A 13421-nucleotide genomic window follows, 5' to 3' on the forward strand; every position below is an offset into this window, starting at 1 on the left:
ATGAAAAAGGATTAAACTGAGTTAAGGTTACTGCCCAGGATGCAAAGCCTTCATTCAGGGTGAACTCTAAGTAATAAAATCCAAATCCTGGCTCCCCCAGGTGACCTGAGGATCTTGACTTTTTTTTTTAAGTTTACAAAGCACATGTCAGTGTTTTAACGTGCTTAAGATGGAATTATCTCAGTGTTTATATTTAAAATACTGGCAAATGTAAATGGATGCCTGGGTATTTACAAACAGCAGAAGTATTTGCCAGCTTGTCTTGTGGATTTAAGTGTCACAGCTTGCAGTTCAGTGAAATATAACCCAACGAGTTTACACATCTGGGGGATATAACAATGGGAAATTATTCTGAGGAAGTGTGCAAGGGAAAGCAGCATGTATCAACTGAAATATGTTTAGACTGGCAGTATTAATTGGCACTATTAATGGGGATTGAGGTTTAGAGACTATGATCACTGACTTCTCTCAAAGATCTTTGCAAATCCAAGCAAAAATAGGCTCGTTAGCCTGGAAAGTGACTGAATCTGTACTTATCTTGCCTCTTCCTCCCTCTACTCCCCAGACCTTTTCTTTATGCTCAATGTTATTTGACAAATAGCTCCTTGAGCAGCATGCATGGAAAAAAATTAAAACCAACACCTCCCTTCTTTTTAACTTCCCCACACTGGGTGTACACAAAATCATCCCCACCAATGTGAACGTGGGGCATCAAACCTGAAATGCAGCTCCAAGAACCCTCTTGGAAGTGGCTTCTACATGTTATTTTGTCATGAAAAATAACAGTCATTCCCTCCCTAGAAAAAGAAACAGGTACTTTGTGGGGCAACCATCCTCAGTTAGGAGTTTGGTATCTATAATATGCTACCACAGATATCTCTACCTCCCTCATGTGTACTAATTTAATGGTATGAATCCTGTTTGTTCCATTTACACACTTAACCAAATTTATGCTATTCTGCTGCTCTTAAGACTCAGCATGAGAGAATGGAAAACAAACTCTGCAATGACCCAGCAGGAACAGAAAGGCAAAAGTGAATTCTTCTACTCTCAACAGGAGACCTGGTGTTGGTAGTTGCTACATCATCCTGATTTTCAAAGGAGAAATTTTAAAACTTCCTTTGGCCTGAGATGAAACTCTCAGAATTTTTAAACTGTTATTCTCTCGCTTTATTAGATGAGGGAACAATTCAGTGTATCTTTTAAAATGGGAAATGGTATCACTCTCTCTGCTATAACAAAAGCCTAGTTTATATTGGTTTATTGCCCAATTTTTAAATGCACATTGCCACAGCATTTCAGAGGAGTGTATTTACATTTACCTTTCTAAAACACACAGTATATTATGTTGCAATTAAAAGCCCACAAACTCAATCTGATATTTCTTCACTAATTTATTCCCAAGCCAATATGTATTTTAATGTTCCAAACTGTTGCTAATTAACACATGGAAATATTTTAACATGGATTTTGATTAATTCCATTTAACAGTCTAACCAATGCTAAAGCATATGTGGTATGTCATTTCTTTCTTTTGAGGAAGGCATTGGCATTAAATCTTTCAATCTTCCTGAGCACCAAATGCTAATTTCAGGAAGATTAAATAACAGACTGCAGCTACAGTTTCCTTTCTTTACTTCCCAGAAGGTGAAATGAACATATTTATGTGGGAGGAATTTCTTTACTGCACAAGCCAAAATACAGAAATTAGATTTTTTTTTTTCCCCAGCACTGCTAATACACTAGCAATCGCCTGCCAACTAAATAACTTTAACCTATATCTGCAGTTCATGGAGCGTTGCCAAGTTATATGTTCAACTTTCTTTCACTGTTTTTTTTTTTATTATTATTAAAGTATTCCCATATGATGTTTTCACTTGCAGCTCCTAAACGCTTTTCCATACTTGAATCAGAGACTACCAGCTTAGAGTGGGGTGGCTCTGATCATAAAGCCACAAATGTTCATATAAGACCCTCCTCTGACTTTCACACTTCGAAGGTGTGTTATAAATATGAATCATATCGTGTTGCTGCAATGGTTTAACTCAGAGTGTAATTCTGCACGTCGACCAACTAAAGCACACGCAGCACCCAGAGGTGAGTATGTGAGCAAGCACCTCTCGTGTAAGAGTGCAGGAAGAGAGAGCAGGAGGAGGCTCCCTGCTGGATCATGGGTCAGTCACTGGCACATCACACACAGCTCTTCACAAGATGGAGTTTGATCAGCTTAAGAGCAGTGAAACACCTCTGCTCTTGCCATCTCCACCAGAAAGGTGACCACACCCAAGTCCTACAGTTCCTCTTCCCCATCTGGTGAGCCCAGTTTCCCTGTGCTTACATCCACTGTCCATCCTCTGCTCTATGTCACCATGTTCCTACTGAAAGCTGAAGCAGAGGTTCACTGTATGTTCACGTCCCACCTGCATCTCCTTCATGTCCCCCACACCGCTGCTGAATAAATAACCTTTTCTTCTGATCCTTTCCCTACGTCTTACGTCACTTACTGCAATATTCTCTGTAAATCTTCATTGAGCTTGTAATATATGGTGCTGTCCCTGCTTCTTTACCTTTCGGTAGCTGTATTTCTGTCTCGCCTGATAATGTAACACCTCAACAGTGTTTTCTGTTTCATTTCCTACTACCACTACAATACCTGATCACACTCCACACCATTCAGCTGCCCAGATTCCTGGCATTTGCAGGAGAGCATTCCAGTTGCTCCTTACTGATCTACACCTCTCAGATACGGTGAAGTCTATTTTCTACTTGACTTAACAATTTTCATCAGGATTAGAACTTCCTTTTCCAAGTCTACATTTACACCCACTGATTTTCTTTATGCCTCTTTTTATGCATTTAACAGGTGTGTGTTGGATGCAATGTTTTCATCATATTCAGTAAATAAGTGGTGCAGGGAGAAAGTCAATTAAGGCTACTAGTGAGTCCCTGCTCTCGTTCAGGAAGCAGAGGCTGTCCTTAGAAGCCCCATGTTCAGTCCCAGAGATGATTCACAACAGCTGTCACTGCCCATGCAAAAATGTATGCACACTCTCCTGCCTGTTGGAAAAAACATGTGTCTTCTGTGCTCTCAGACTATTTAAAACCTAAATCTCTTTACAAAGAACAGAAGTTGCAGAAAAAATATCTGAAAGTTATGACAGGAAGGAGCAGTGAATATGTAGGCAGGTTTTTTCAAAGTAGCTGTGTGTTACTTTAAAGGCTGCATTAGATAAATATTTAACGTAATTGATGGTCAGGTTTACAAATGGCCATTTATTGTAGCACAGAAGGCCAAATGCCAATACCTGAATACCTGCCCATCCTGTTCTCAGTATGAGCACACATGCTTTTCACTCAAGGGCTGATCACAGCCCAGAGTGAAAATACTCATCATAAAACATTCAAATACATGAAAATAGCATTTTCCCATCTTCTCTTATATGAGCGTTCTTTGTTTCACTGTTCACAGTAAATATTATATATATATACATTTTATATATTTATTGAAGCAGGTTATGGGCCTGAAATTATTAGCAAGTAGTGCAAAGGCTTGGTTACACCTGCTAGGCTGGCCCTAGAAGAATGCCCTTGTTAGCTGACAACTAAGCAGACTACCAAGATCCGAGAACACCCTTCCTTATGCATTTGCATGCCAGATGGATGGATACAAGGTGCTGAAAACTTAGCTCTACCAACTCCTGCTTATTATTCAAAGGGTAAGTTACCAGTCAACATGAAGATAACACAACACTTATGGCTTCTGATGCTTTCCCTAAATCAATAGGAGGAAGCAGAAAAGATGCAGTTTTAGTTATGGAAAAGCAGTTATAATGATGCTTTTCCATTGGGTACCCAAACTACAGTCCCTTAAAGGTGAAGATTAAATACTATAACCTCCTGCCCTAGTCAGATGCACCAAAGGACTGAGGATCAATCATCAGAATGAGAAACATGAAGTTCGTTGCCTTCCTTTTGGTTAAAAAATCCTCTGCAAATTAAACTGGCTACAATGACTTTGAGATGTACCAAAGTGACTGTTCCACAGTCATACACCAAATCTATTGTCAAAGTCATGAACACGCCCTACAGTCCCCCTGCAGTCTTTAAATGATGTCTCCACATCTTTGCTCAAGCCAAACAAATTCCTCTACTGCCCTCCCCGAAGCCTTTCAGGCCATTTTACTTTGTGACATTTCGTAAGATGCCAAATGGGACAAGCAGTTGCTTTGGCACTGGGAATTTCAAAAAGGTTTGAAAAAAAAAATCACTCTTCAAGACACCACGAGTCTGACTCTTCACAAATAGAGGTAACTGTCATTTCACTGAGACTTTTTTTTTTCCTTCCTTCCAGCAAGACAAAATTACAACTAGCTTAAAAAAACCCAAAACCCACTAACAAATGCACAATGGGAAAGAAGCTATCAAACCCATCCTTCCCCAAACCAAACACACATGATCAGTTCTTTTAGCCATACCTATTCAAGTGACCAATGCATTGGTCACAGCAATTCAAAAATCAGGCCCTAAATATGTTTATTTATGTTTGATTTAAAATAGACAAGCTGCCCTCTTGATATCCCTGGAAAATAGCTTTGCTAGCCATTGTCCAGGCCACCGGACAGTAGCCTTCAAAAGGCCACAATAAGAGGTCTTCAGTCGAGTGGTGTCATATGGTCTTCATTTAGAAGTATCACAAGAACATTACTTCTCACAGTATTTACAAATTAAAAACATATGGCTGTAACCTCTAATACTGCAAGAAATACTGCTCTTTGGGTTTGTTTCTGGCCTCAGACTTTTGAAACATGAACCAAGCAAAGGGATTTCAGCTTAATGTGTGATTCAGCCCATTCTTCTTCCAAGCTCCAAGTGTCTGGGGGACAAGTTAAAGCTGGCATTTGAAAAAAGTGATTTGCCCACAACTATGGTAATGTACTACAGTTGGCAACTAAAGTAACATGTATATCAAAAAGGGGTGGGGCTGGTTAATTAAAGGAATCTACTTTCCATTTAATTAAAAATAAAAAACATTATACAGGCTTTGGTTCCTATAAAGAGTTTTATAAGTCATATATAAGCCTCTTGCATTTACTATTTAGGTTCGATCAATATGGTTATCTACCTGTCAATTTTTCTTGCTCTTTAATGCAGAAAGAGAGCAGCCTTTTTTATAGCTAGCTCAGAAAGCACTAAGCTAATCAATACATGCAGCGATAACAGAATGATTTGAAGCACGTAACAGAAGCTTATCACTTCACAGTATACTGAACCCGTCAAAATATTTTCCTAGAAGTAAAGTGAAAATAGAAGAAGTTCTCCATTTTTTATTACTTAAGTGGGTGGTGACATAGATGTCGGAGGCCTTCTGGATTTGTTCCTAGCTTTGTACTTTCGGGAAAATTTGGTACACGAGCATTTGTTACTTCGTAGAAACAGGAAGCTGATTCTGCAGCGAGATTTAAAAGCTCTGCCTTGAGAATCAAAAATTATCTCAATTGCTCTTGATTCTCCACCCTTAAAACATTTATTGGAAATCCATGCATTGTCCCGGGGAACTGTGCACGAGGTTTTCCAGGAACGCAACTTCTGACATTCCACAGACCTTAAAAACCCTCTGCGTCACTCACTGCTCTCGGCAATTTGTGCTCGAGCCCAATCTGGAAAGTACAGGCTTTCCTTCAGCTCTCACCTGCTGCGTCAGTCCATTTGAAATAATTTGTAAGCATCTGATTCCTAGAGGTTTAAATATACATGCATGCATCAAGATTCTGGATTTTAAAGCAGCAGAGAGAGGATCAGCTGTTATTGTGGTCTCTAACCTCTACTTTTTCAAAGAAATGCATGGGATTTAACTGTGGAGTTCTCTTCGAGTGGCAAGTAACAATCATCTGCCATCATACAATTTAAGTAGGTGGAATTCTACATAATACAAAAGCTCTTTGTGATATTCCAGGCTTGCCACAATTTACCAAATGCTAAATGCAAGCTCAAAATTAATATATGCATGTGTAAGTACGCACGTAAATACAGACCAAAGAGATGAGAGTTAATAAGAAGCAGGAAATAATGTTTACAGCTTAAGGTTTTTTTATGATTTTCTCTATCAGTTATAGCTCCACAGGCATTGTTATCAACTCTGTGACATGTCATGAGATGTGTAGGCATTTCTGCATGTCCCCCTGAACTCACAGGACAGCCCTGTGGCTCCCCAGTTCAGAAAGGTCTGCTTCACAACTCTTGAACCTCAGAGGCTGCCAGGCCTGGGCACTAGGTTGTTACACTGGGTGTTGCTCAAGGCACCAAGCTATGAAATGTTTTACTTTCACCCTTAGAAAACAATACTGATGTGCAAAACAAATGAAGAGGTTAAAAGAAATAAAAAGGCTCACAAAATCACAAAAAAATCCTTTAGGAAAAGAACTAAAAGCCTACAGAGGCTCTGCTATTCCTATTTCTCTATCAGAGATGGTCATGCATGGTACAGTCAGGTCTGAACTAGATCTGTGTGGGTGAGTCAGGGTCTGGAAATCACACAACAGCATCCACTCACGGGCAAGGATTAGTCCACAGAGCTGCTAACTCCACATCCTGACCCAATCTGGTGAGCGTGTGTGAACTTACTGTCAATGTCCACAAACCCAGAAAGCACTACACCACAATCCATCGCAGAGCAGAGATGCCAGCAGCGAGGCATTAACTATGTTGTCTGCTCCAGAGGAGGCTGAAAGATGGATGGGCATCTCCCAGGGCAGAATTGGGCCCAGAGAATGAGCAAAGATTCTTAGAGCAACACCTCAAGTGACACAAATTATGTTATAAAATTGATCACTTCCTTACACATGGCAGAATGCTTCCAGGGCACTCAACATCCTATTCCATTAAGCCATGATAAATGAGGACATATTTCCACATCAGTCTGAGCACTTCTTTTAAACCTACTAGTTCAAATATTTGGTTACTTATTCCCCTCCCTCTCCTAAAGATAGCAAGAACTGTCTTTTTCTTTCCCAAGTTCGCACGTCCTAATGGATGCCATTGCTTCAGGACCTTCACCCAGGCATCTTATTTCTTCAAATAATTCCTCATCTTAAGAGCAAGCAAAACTTTGAGGCAAATCACTGAAAACTGTTTGGTGTGCAATCTCTATGAATCCACTCAGCAACTTGAAAAAATGGACTCAAGAGATACAGGAAAGCCACAGTAGAAATTATAGCAGAGTGCCCCAGAAAAGTAACTCTCCTATTGCTAGCTTGAAGAAGATCACCACCACCACCTGGAAAAGTTAAGATGGAAATCTGTGGAGCAGGAGCAAAATTGTTTCAAGCAGATCACTATGGCTCAAGGTGGCTAGGGAAGGTTCATAAATTGATAAGCACCACCAAAGGATCATAAGCCTCCACATCAATTGTATAAAGATTACAACAGAGCCACTCGCTGCAGTCATTCTGAAAAGGTTATGGGTTTCACAGGTGTGCACTGTCAGTTCTGATTAAGCTTAAACTAAACCAGTTATCTATAATGTTGGATTGGAAGGAGTTTTATTGCTGAACGCAAGGTAAATCAAATTCAGGATACACATCTGTGGAAAAACACAGAGGGCCAAAGTTCACAGTTCTGACACAGGCAAAAAAAAATCCAACCCTCCAAACTCAGGAGGAGATTTGCCTGAAAAAGATCCATCAGTCTGGCTATTGTCCTATATTCTGTCTCAGAAAGGAAAGTTATTTTGTCACAGCTTTGGGTTTTCTTCTTCAAATTATTGTTTGCTCTCACAACGCAGACTGCTTTAGCATTATTATCTACGCTCGTTTCTAAAGTGCCTCAAGTTTACCACTTATCTGAATGTAAATGAAATTAATTACACACCTATACTTTTCACTACACAGGATATAAACTAAAGTAGCAATATATTCATACTGTAATTTTTCATTTGCACAACCAGGAATCTGTCCAAAAACAAACGTTCACATCAGAGGTTCTTAGAGCTGTGCAAAAAGACTGAGGGTGAAATCTTGCACCCAAAAAACACTGCTAACAACTAAATTGATTTCACAGCGCCAGGATTCCACTCAGAAATTAAAAAAATTAAAAATGCATTCTTAAGAGTTGACACAAATTGCAAAAGGTACACTTCGTTTCCAAAAATATGCCATATTAATGCTGCACTTTGAAGTGCTTCTATTGACTCATAGTGTTAATAGATGGCGAGAGCGAAGAAAAGTGTTTGCTTTTGCAACATCATTATTTCCTTTGCATGCAATTATTTACTCGCCAAACAATGCTAGTGACAAATCACAACAGGCTCTGAAGCCATCTATACCAGCAGATTTTTAACCCAAGGTAAAAATAAACAGAAACATCTGTAAAGTAATCTTGCAGAAAGCTACGTTTATTAACAAATACATTTTCTAATAAAACACCATCTGCAAGCAACCCTCAGCTTCCACTTGATATAAATAGGCCTTTTACTGTTTTCAGATGCAGTTCCCAGAAAATTATTCCAAGCTCTACTGCAAAACACATCAGTCTTTGTTGCTGCCTGGAATGTTAATAAATAACATCAAGTTTTTAAATAGTCAAACAAATTATTGGCTTGAAACAATTATTCCAACAGAAAAAGCTGACCTTTTGCAATAAAGTGGTTTAAGAATGCATCGCTCCTCATTCCTAATATAAAAATATTACCAAGCAGGGAAATATTCCGGGGAAAACAGAAAGCTACGAAAAACCCATCTTGCAATTCTGCTCATACACACACCTACCTTGCAAAGGTTACTGCTCTGGAGAAACTCAGAATAAAAGGAAAAGTATACAGAGTATAAATTATTATTATACTTTATATTATCATTATTATACATCTTTGTTTGTAACAGACATGAATATGAACCAACTAAAATATTCCTCACAGGACTACTGAATTGACCAGCAATACAGAAACTCAACAGCTCAAACTGCTGGTTGCAGAGACTGGGACTGAATCCCAGTAGTAAGGGCTCTTCAAAATGCACAGAAGCTTCAATGGGCCACATTTTCATAAGAATTATTCAGAACTTAAGTTACATTAATTCCATTAAAAGCAATAGGAATTTAGCAAACTCTGCAAATAAATTCCTTACTGGTAGGACTGCTTAGCTCCACCGAAATTTGAACGCTGCCAATTTTCCTTAGAGTTTAAAACAGCCATCTGTCTGTCAAACTACCTCCTACCTGAGAATGCAAGAGTGAAAATTGCAGATGAACTGAGATATTAGAGTTCCCTGTCCAGAACTGGTATAGCCTGTATACACATATTACACCCAACAGAGATGCAGCCTTTTAATATTAACCATAAACAAGCAATGTCAGTATTCCAAACTGTGCTTTAAAAGCCACATTAAATATTGCTACTGGGACTATCACAACAAACTGCTGAAAGAACTCATGCACACTCTAGATGAAGGAATGTTTTGCAGTGTAATTCCAGGAAATGCAATTGCATATTTCCAGAGAAAAATATTTAGTGAATGAAATACTCAAGCAGTTCTAGAGGGAAGATATTTTAAACCACTTACTTCACTAACAGGAGGAATGTTGAGCTTTGGTACTTTGTTCTTCGAACTAGGTGTGTTCACTTTTCCTTCCAGCAGTGTTCCAAAGGGCTGATTTCCATATCCACTCTCAATTTCTAGTGGGGGTTTCAGTTCAGGGGAGTCATTGGGTACCTGGTCCTGACCGTCCATAGGCCTGACGTATGCTGTAGGCTTTTGCTGGACCATGCTGTTTTTACAGTGCAGTCCTGGTGGGAAATTCTGAGTCGAAAGACCATTGTTTGCAGTTAACAAAGAAGTGGAAGGAAGTGGAGAGCCAGGACCATGGCCTACAAACTCAAGCTCTGTGGGCGACTTGGAGTGACTGTTTTCTTTGTAGGAGTGCTCTCCAGGTGCTGACTTTGCATGAGCATGCCTCCTCGAATGGGAAGATGCTGCCATAGAATTTGCATCCTCAGTCCCTCCACTTTTATGCTGCTCACTCTGACAGTTATAGAGGTCTTCATACCTGCCCTGTGACTGGTCGTGGGAAGAGCTGTGCTTTGTCCGACTCTGCTGACCGCTGGATTGGCTTGGCTGGGCCCCACTAGAGTTGTGACCACCACGTGACCAGTCTGTCCTCGACTTCCTGCTGCTCTGGTGACTGTGTAGCAAAGTAGAATTTGATGACAATGAAGAAGGAGGAGGCATTGATGCCGACGAGTTGCCGCTGATCTGATGAGATGGGATCATCCTGTTTCTCGGTTCTGGGAAAAAGTTCTGTTCATTTTTGTCAATGGGCGTCTGTGGGACAGAATTCTTTGGGATTCCTACAAGGTGGCTCTGGTTGGAGTGGTTGGTTAACAGATCCTTCATCTCATCATAATTTCCCAATGTGTTCTGGACACGGTTTGCAAGGGCGTCGCCTTTATTTGTCTAAAATATAATAAAAAAAAAAAGACAAGGAAAGCGTGAGTAAATTCCTGATTTACAAGTTACTGCACAGAATAGTTGTCTTAGAAGATGGCAAATGTTAGCTGTTTAATGGTGTCATGCTGACATTTAATTAAATTTCAATTACATTTTGCATATGTTATGTAAGAAAAACCTATCAATAACTGTGTTCAAAGAATCTCTTGAAACAGGCTTGCATCAGTAACACTTGCATACTGCTTCCCATTTTCTTAAATATGCTCTCAGAGAAGTGTTTAAATTGCATCAGTTATGGATGTTAGGCTCAAAATAAGCTGGGTTTATGTCAGAGATGCTGGGCTTGTACATTCCATATCACGCAAAACACGGACGCACAATTACTGGCTACTGAGCATTTGAATTGCAATCACACAGTTTATTTAAGTATGTTATTGCTCTATCAGCCCCTTGACCCACAGTCCTGCCATAAATAGAAGCTGGGTAGTCTGTAACAGCGCCAAACTCTTCACTCCAGTTTAACTCCAATTACTTTTCCATAGGAGGTTCAGTTTGACCTGAAGTATCTACGATCTGAATCCAGAAAGAAAAAGCCTCTACCCACGCAAATGCTGTGGTAGCTTCAAATAAAAAGATAATTCAAAAATATTTTCTCACAGAACATAAACAGACATGATTGCCACATTCTTAAGCATCAGGATTCTTCCGCTGTCTGCAGCCTGGTTGTATTTTCTAATCCTGCTTCTCTGTGATTTCCAGTAATTATTAAATAAATACTGACTCATTTGTGTTTCACTGCTATTATACTTTTTCTTTTGAAGTATGAACTTTCTTTTTCCTTTTCCCTTTCAATTGCAAAAGGATGGACAAATAAGCTAGAAGCTATAATTAATAGTCAGGTAATTTCCACTCCCTGTTCTAACTCACCCCACAGAGACCCAAAGCACCAGCCTTCTTACTGACCTTTCTGTTCCACTGAAATGACCAGTAGAGAACTAAAACATCTTATTCCCTATGCTTATTACTGTACAAGACTCAAAGGATAAAAACAAAGCAAAACTATAGCTCCTGTTCAAACAGATGATTCACTTCTAGAGTCTGGAATGAAATGTCAGAGCTATGTCACAATACAGTCAACTTCTACTTAAGTTTGGGGTTTTTTTCCACTCAATAAAGTAAACAGTGCCTCAGTCCACCAGCACCTCAACACCAGGCCATAAAGATGTGGAAAGGCAGCACTATGAGCCTGTGCTTGTTTAGGGAGTGTCAGACTCCTCAACAAGGGATCCCACCATGCCCCCGATCCCATTTTCCTCAAGTATTAAGCAGAAGTTTGAGAGATGAAAAAAATTCACGCATGCATTTCTCCTGAAATATCTGCTTATATTACCCGCTGCTGAACAAGTCAGAAGATGGGAAGAATACTGCAGAAAGATTTTTTTTTTCCTTAGTACTGCACATGCCATAAAAAATGTTAAAAAGGAAGATAATAAATGCAAATTTGCTTTTGCACATCCTAAGGGATTGTAACATATATTACCACAGCACTGAGGCAGTGATTTAAAAATTAACTGCTCAATGTTGTTCTCATCTATATATATTTTGCCAGTGCTCCTAACTGACACAGTTAATAATCCCAGTTGTGGAGAACCACGAATCACTTTTATTCACTAACTAAGTCCCAAGGTTGGTCATTTTAGTGGCAAAAATTATATTCTAGCTAAGCCAAGAATAAGCTCTTTGTATATGAGCAGTCTCCTTCAACTGAGTTGCACAATGAGTTGTTTGGGCAGCAGCCAAAACCAGGCTCTCTCTGTTCAACCCCCAAATTTAAAACAAGGAGATTCCATTGTGCTTAAGGGCCCAGCAGGAATTATGATTCGAGGTCTAAACACTTACATACTTGTTCTGTTTCCTCCTTCCCCAAACACTTTAACTCCTTATGGGACAGCACATGGGAAGGAACAGTACTGAAAAAAGCCTGACCACCAACCTTCACCTCTGTGGTTCTGTTACATTTCCAGGGTGCATTTTGCTTATTTTCCAGAAAGCAGAAGTTAAAAAAAAAAAAAAGTTCTGACAACATATCATCCCTGAAACACTTCAACATCACAGCACATTAAATGGCGCTTGTCTAGATCCTCACAGAGGGAATCAATATTTTAATTTCAATGTAGATCTTTTAAATCTTTTTGTGATGGAGGTATCTGATTTTCTCAACTTATTTTCTTTTACTTGTCGCATAATGATAAATATAATTTTGCCCGATATTTAACTCTATTTTATGCACAATGTTCACATCCTGGGGATAAAAGACACTGTAGAAATGTTAGGTATTATTATTAGTCATTTACTGGGAACATTAATAAATATATTTATTGAAAGTCATGGAGATTAAATTATTTTAAACATCCTTAGCATATTTTAAGGGCACTAAAGCTCATATCCAATGGTTATTGAAGTCAATGGAAGGATAATTACCCTCTTCAGTGGCCTTTGGACCAGACTGCAAAGCAACAAAAACACTATGAATGTGAGTGGTAATTTGACTTACAGCTAAATAAAACTAGAGCACACAGAACTAACTTCAGATTTGTGCTTCACAATCTGAACAAGCTCAGGCATGTAGAGCACTGCACTATCTGTTTTTAAGACATAAGGCACTACATTACTGTTTTTACTTTATTTCCACAACAAATTCAAGGCTCTCATGAGCAGTGCAGTATTATTGACAAGCCTGGATACCAGCAAGAGAAACACAAAATCCAGTCATAATTTCTGGTTGCTCTCTGTTACTTCCAGATTGGGGACAATTTCTACCTTCATATTCTGGGTAATTGGCTGATTTTTTTAAAGGAAACCCCTGTACATCTTGTTTTCTGAACATCACCTTGAATCACAATTTTGTTTCTATCAAGGAAATGCAGCATTTTGAGTATTCCAAGGCATAAATTATATGCCTAGTTTATGACTCATGGTTAGTAG

At 39.2% G+C, this 13421-nt stretch overlaps 1 protein-coding gene across 5 annotated transcripts in view; it reads right to left on the bottom strand.

Annotated features, from left to right (window-relative positions):
• The window catches only part of AFF2 (ALF transcription elongation factor 2), a 327568-nt gene that overhangs the window by 225293 nt on the left and 88854 nt on the right, over nt 1-13421 (bottom strand). For all 5 annotated transcript variants that reach the window (XM_050310260.1, XM_050310264.1, XM_050310262.1 and 2 more), the window contains exon 3: nt 9552-10442. In XM_050310260.1, the coding sequence (XP_050166217.1) occupies nt 9552-10442 (891 nt within the window). The remainder of the gene's footprint in view (nt 1-9551; nt 10443-13421) is intronic.

Source organism: Myiozetetes cayanensis, unplaced genomic scaffold (assembly GCF_022539395.1).
Source record: "Myiozetetes cayanensis isolate MyiCay16 unplaced genomic scaffold, myiCay2020 scf15, whole genome shotgun sequence".
Lineage (NCBI taxonomy): Eukaryota > Metazoa > Chordata > Aves > Passeriformes > Tyrannidae > Myiozetetes > Myiozetetes cayanensis.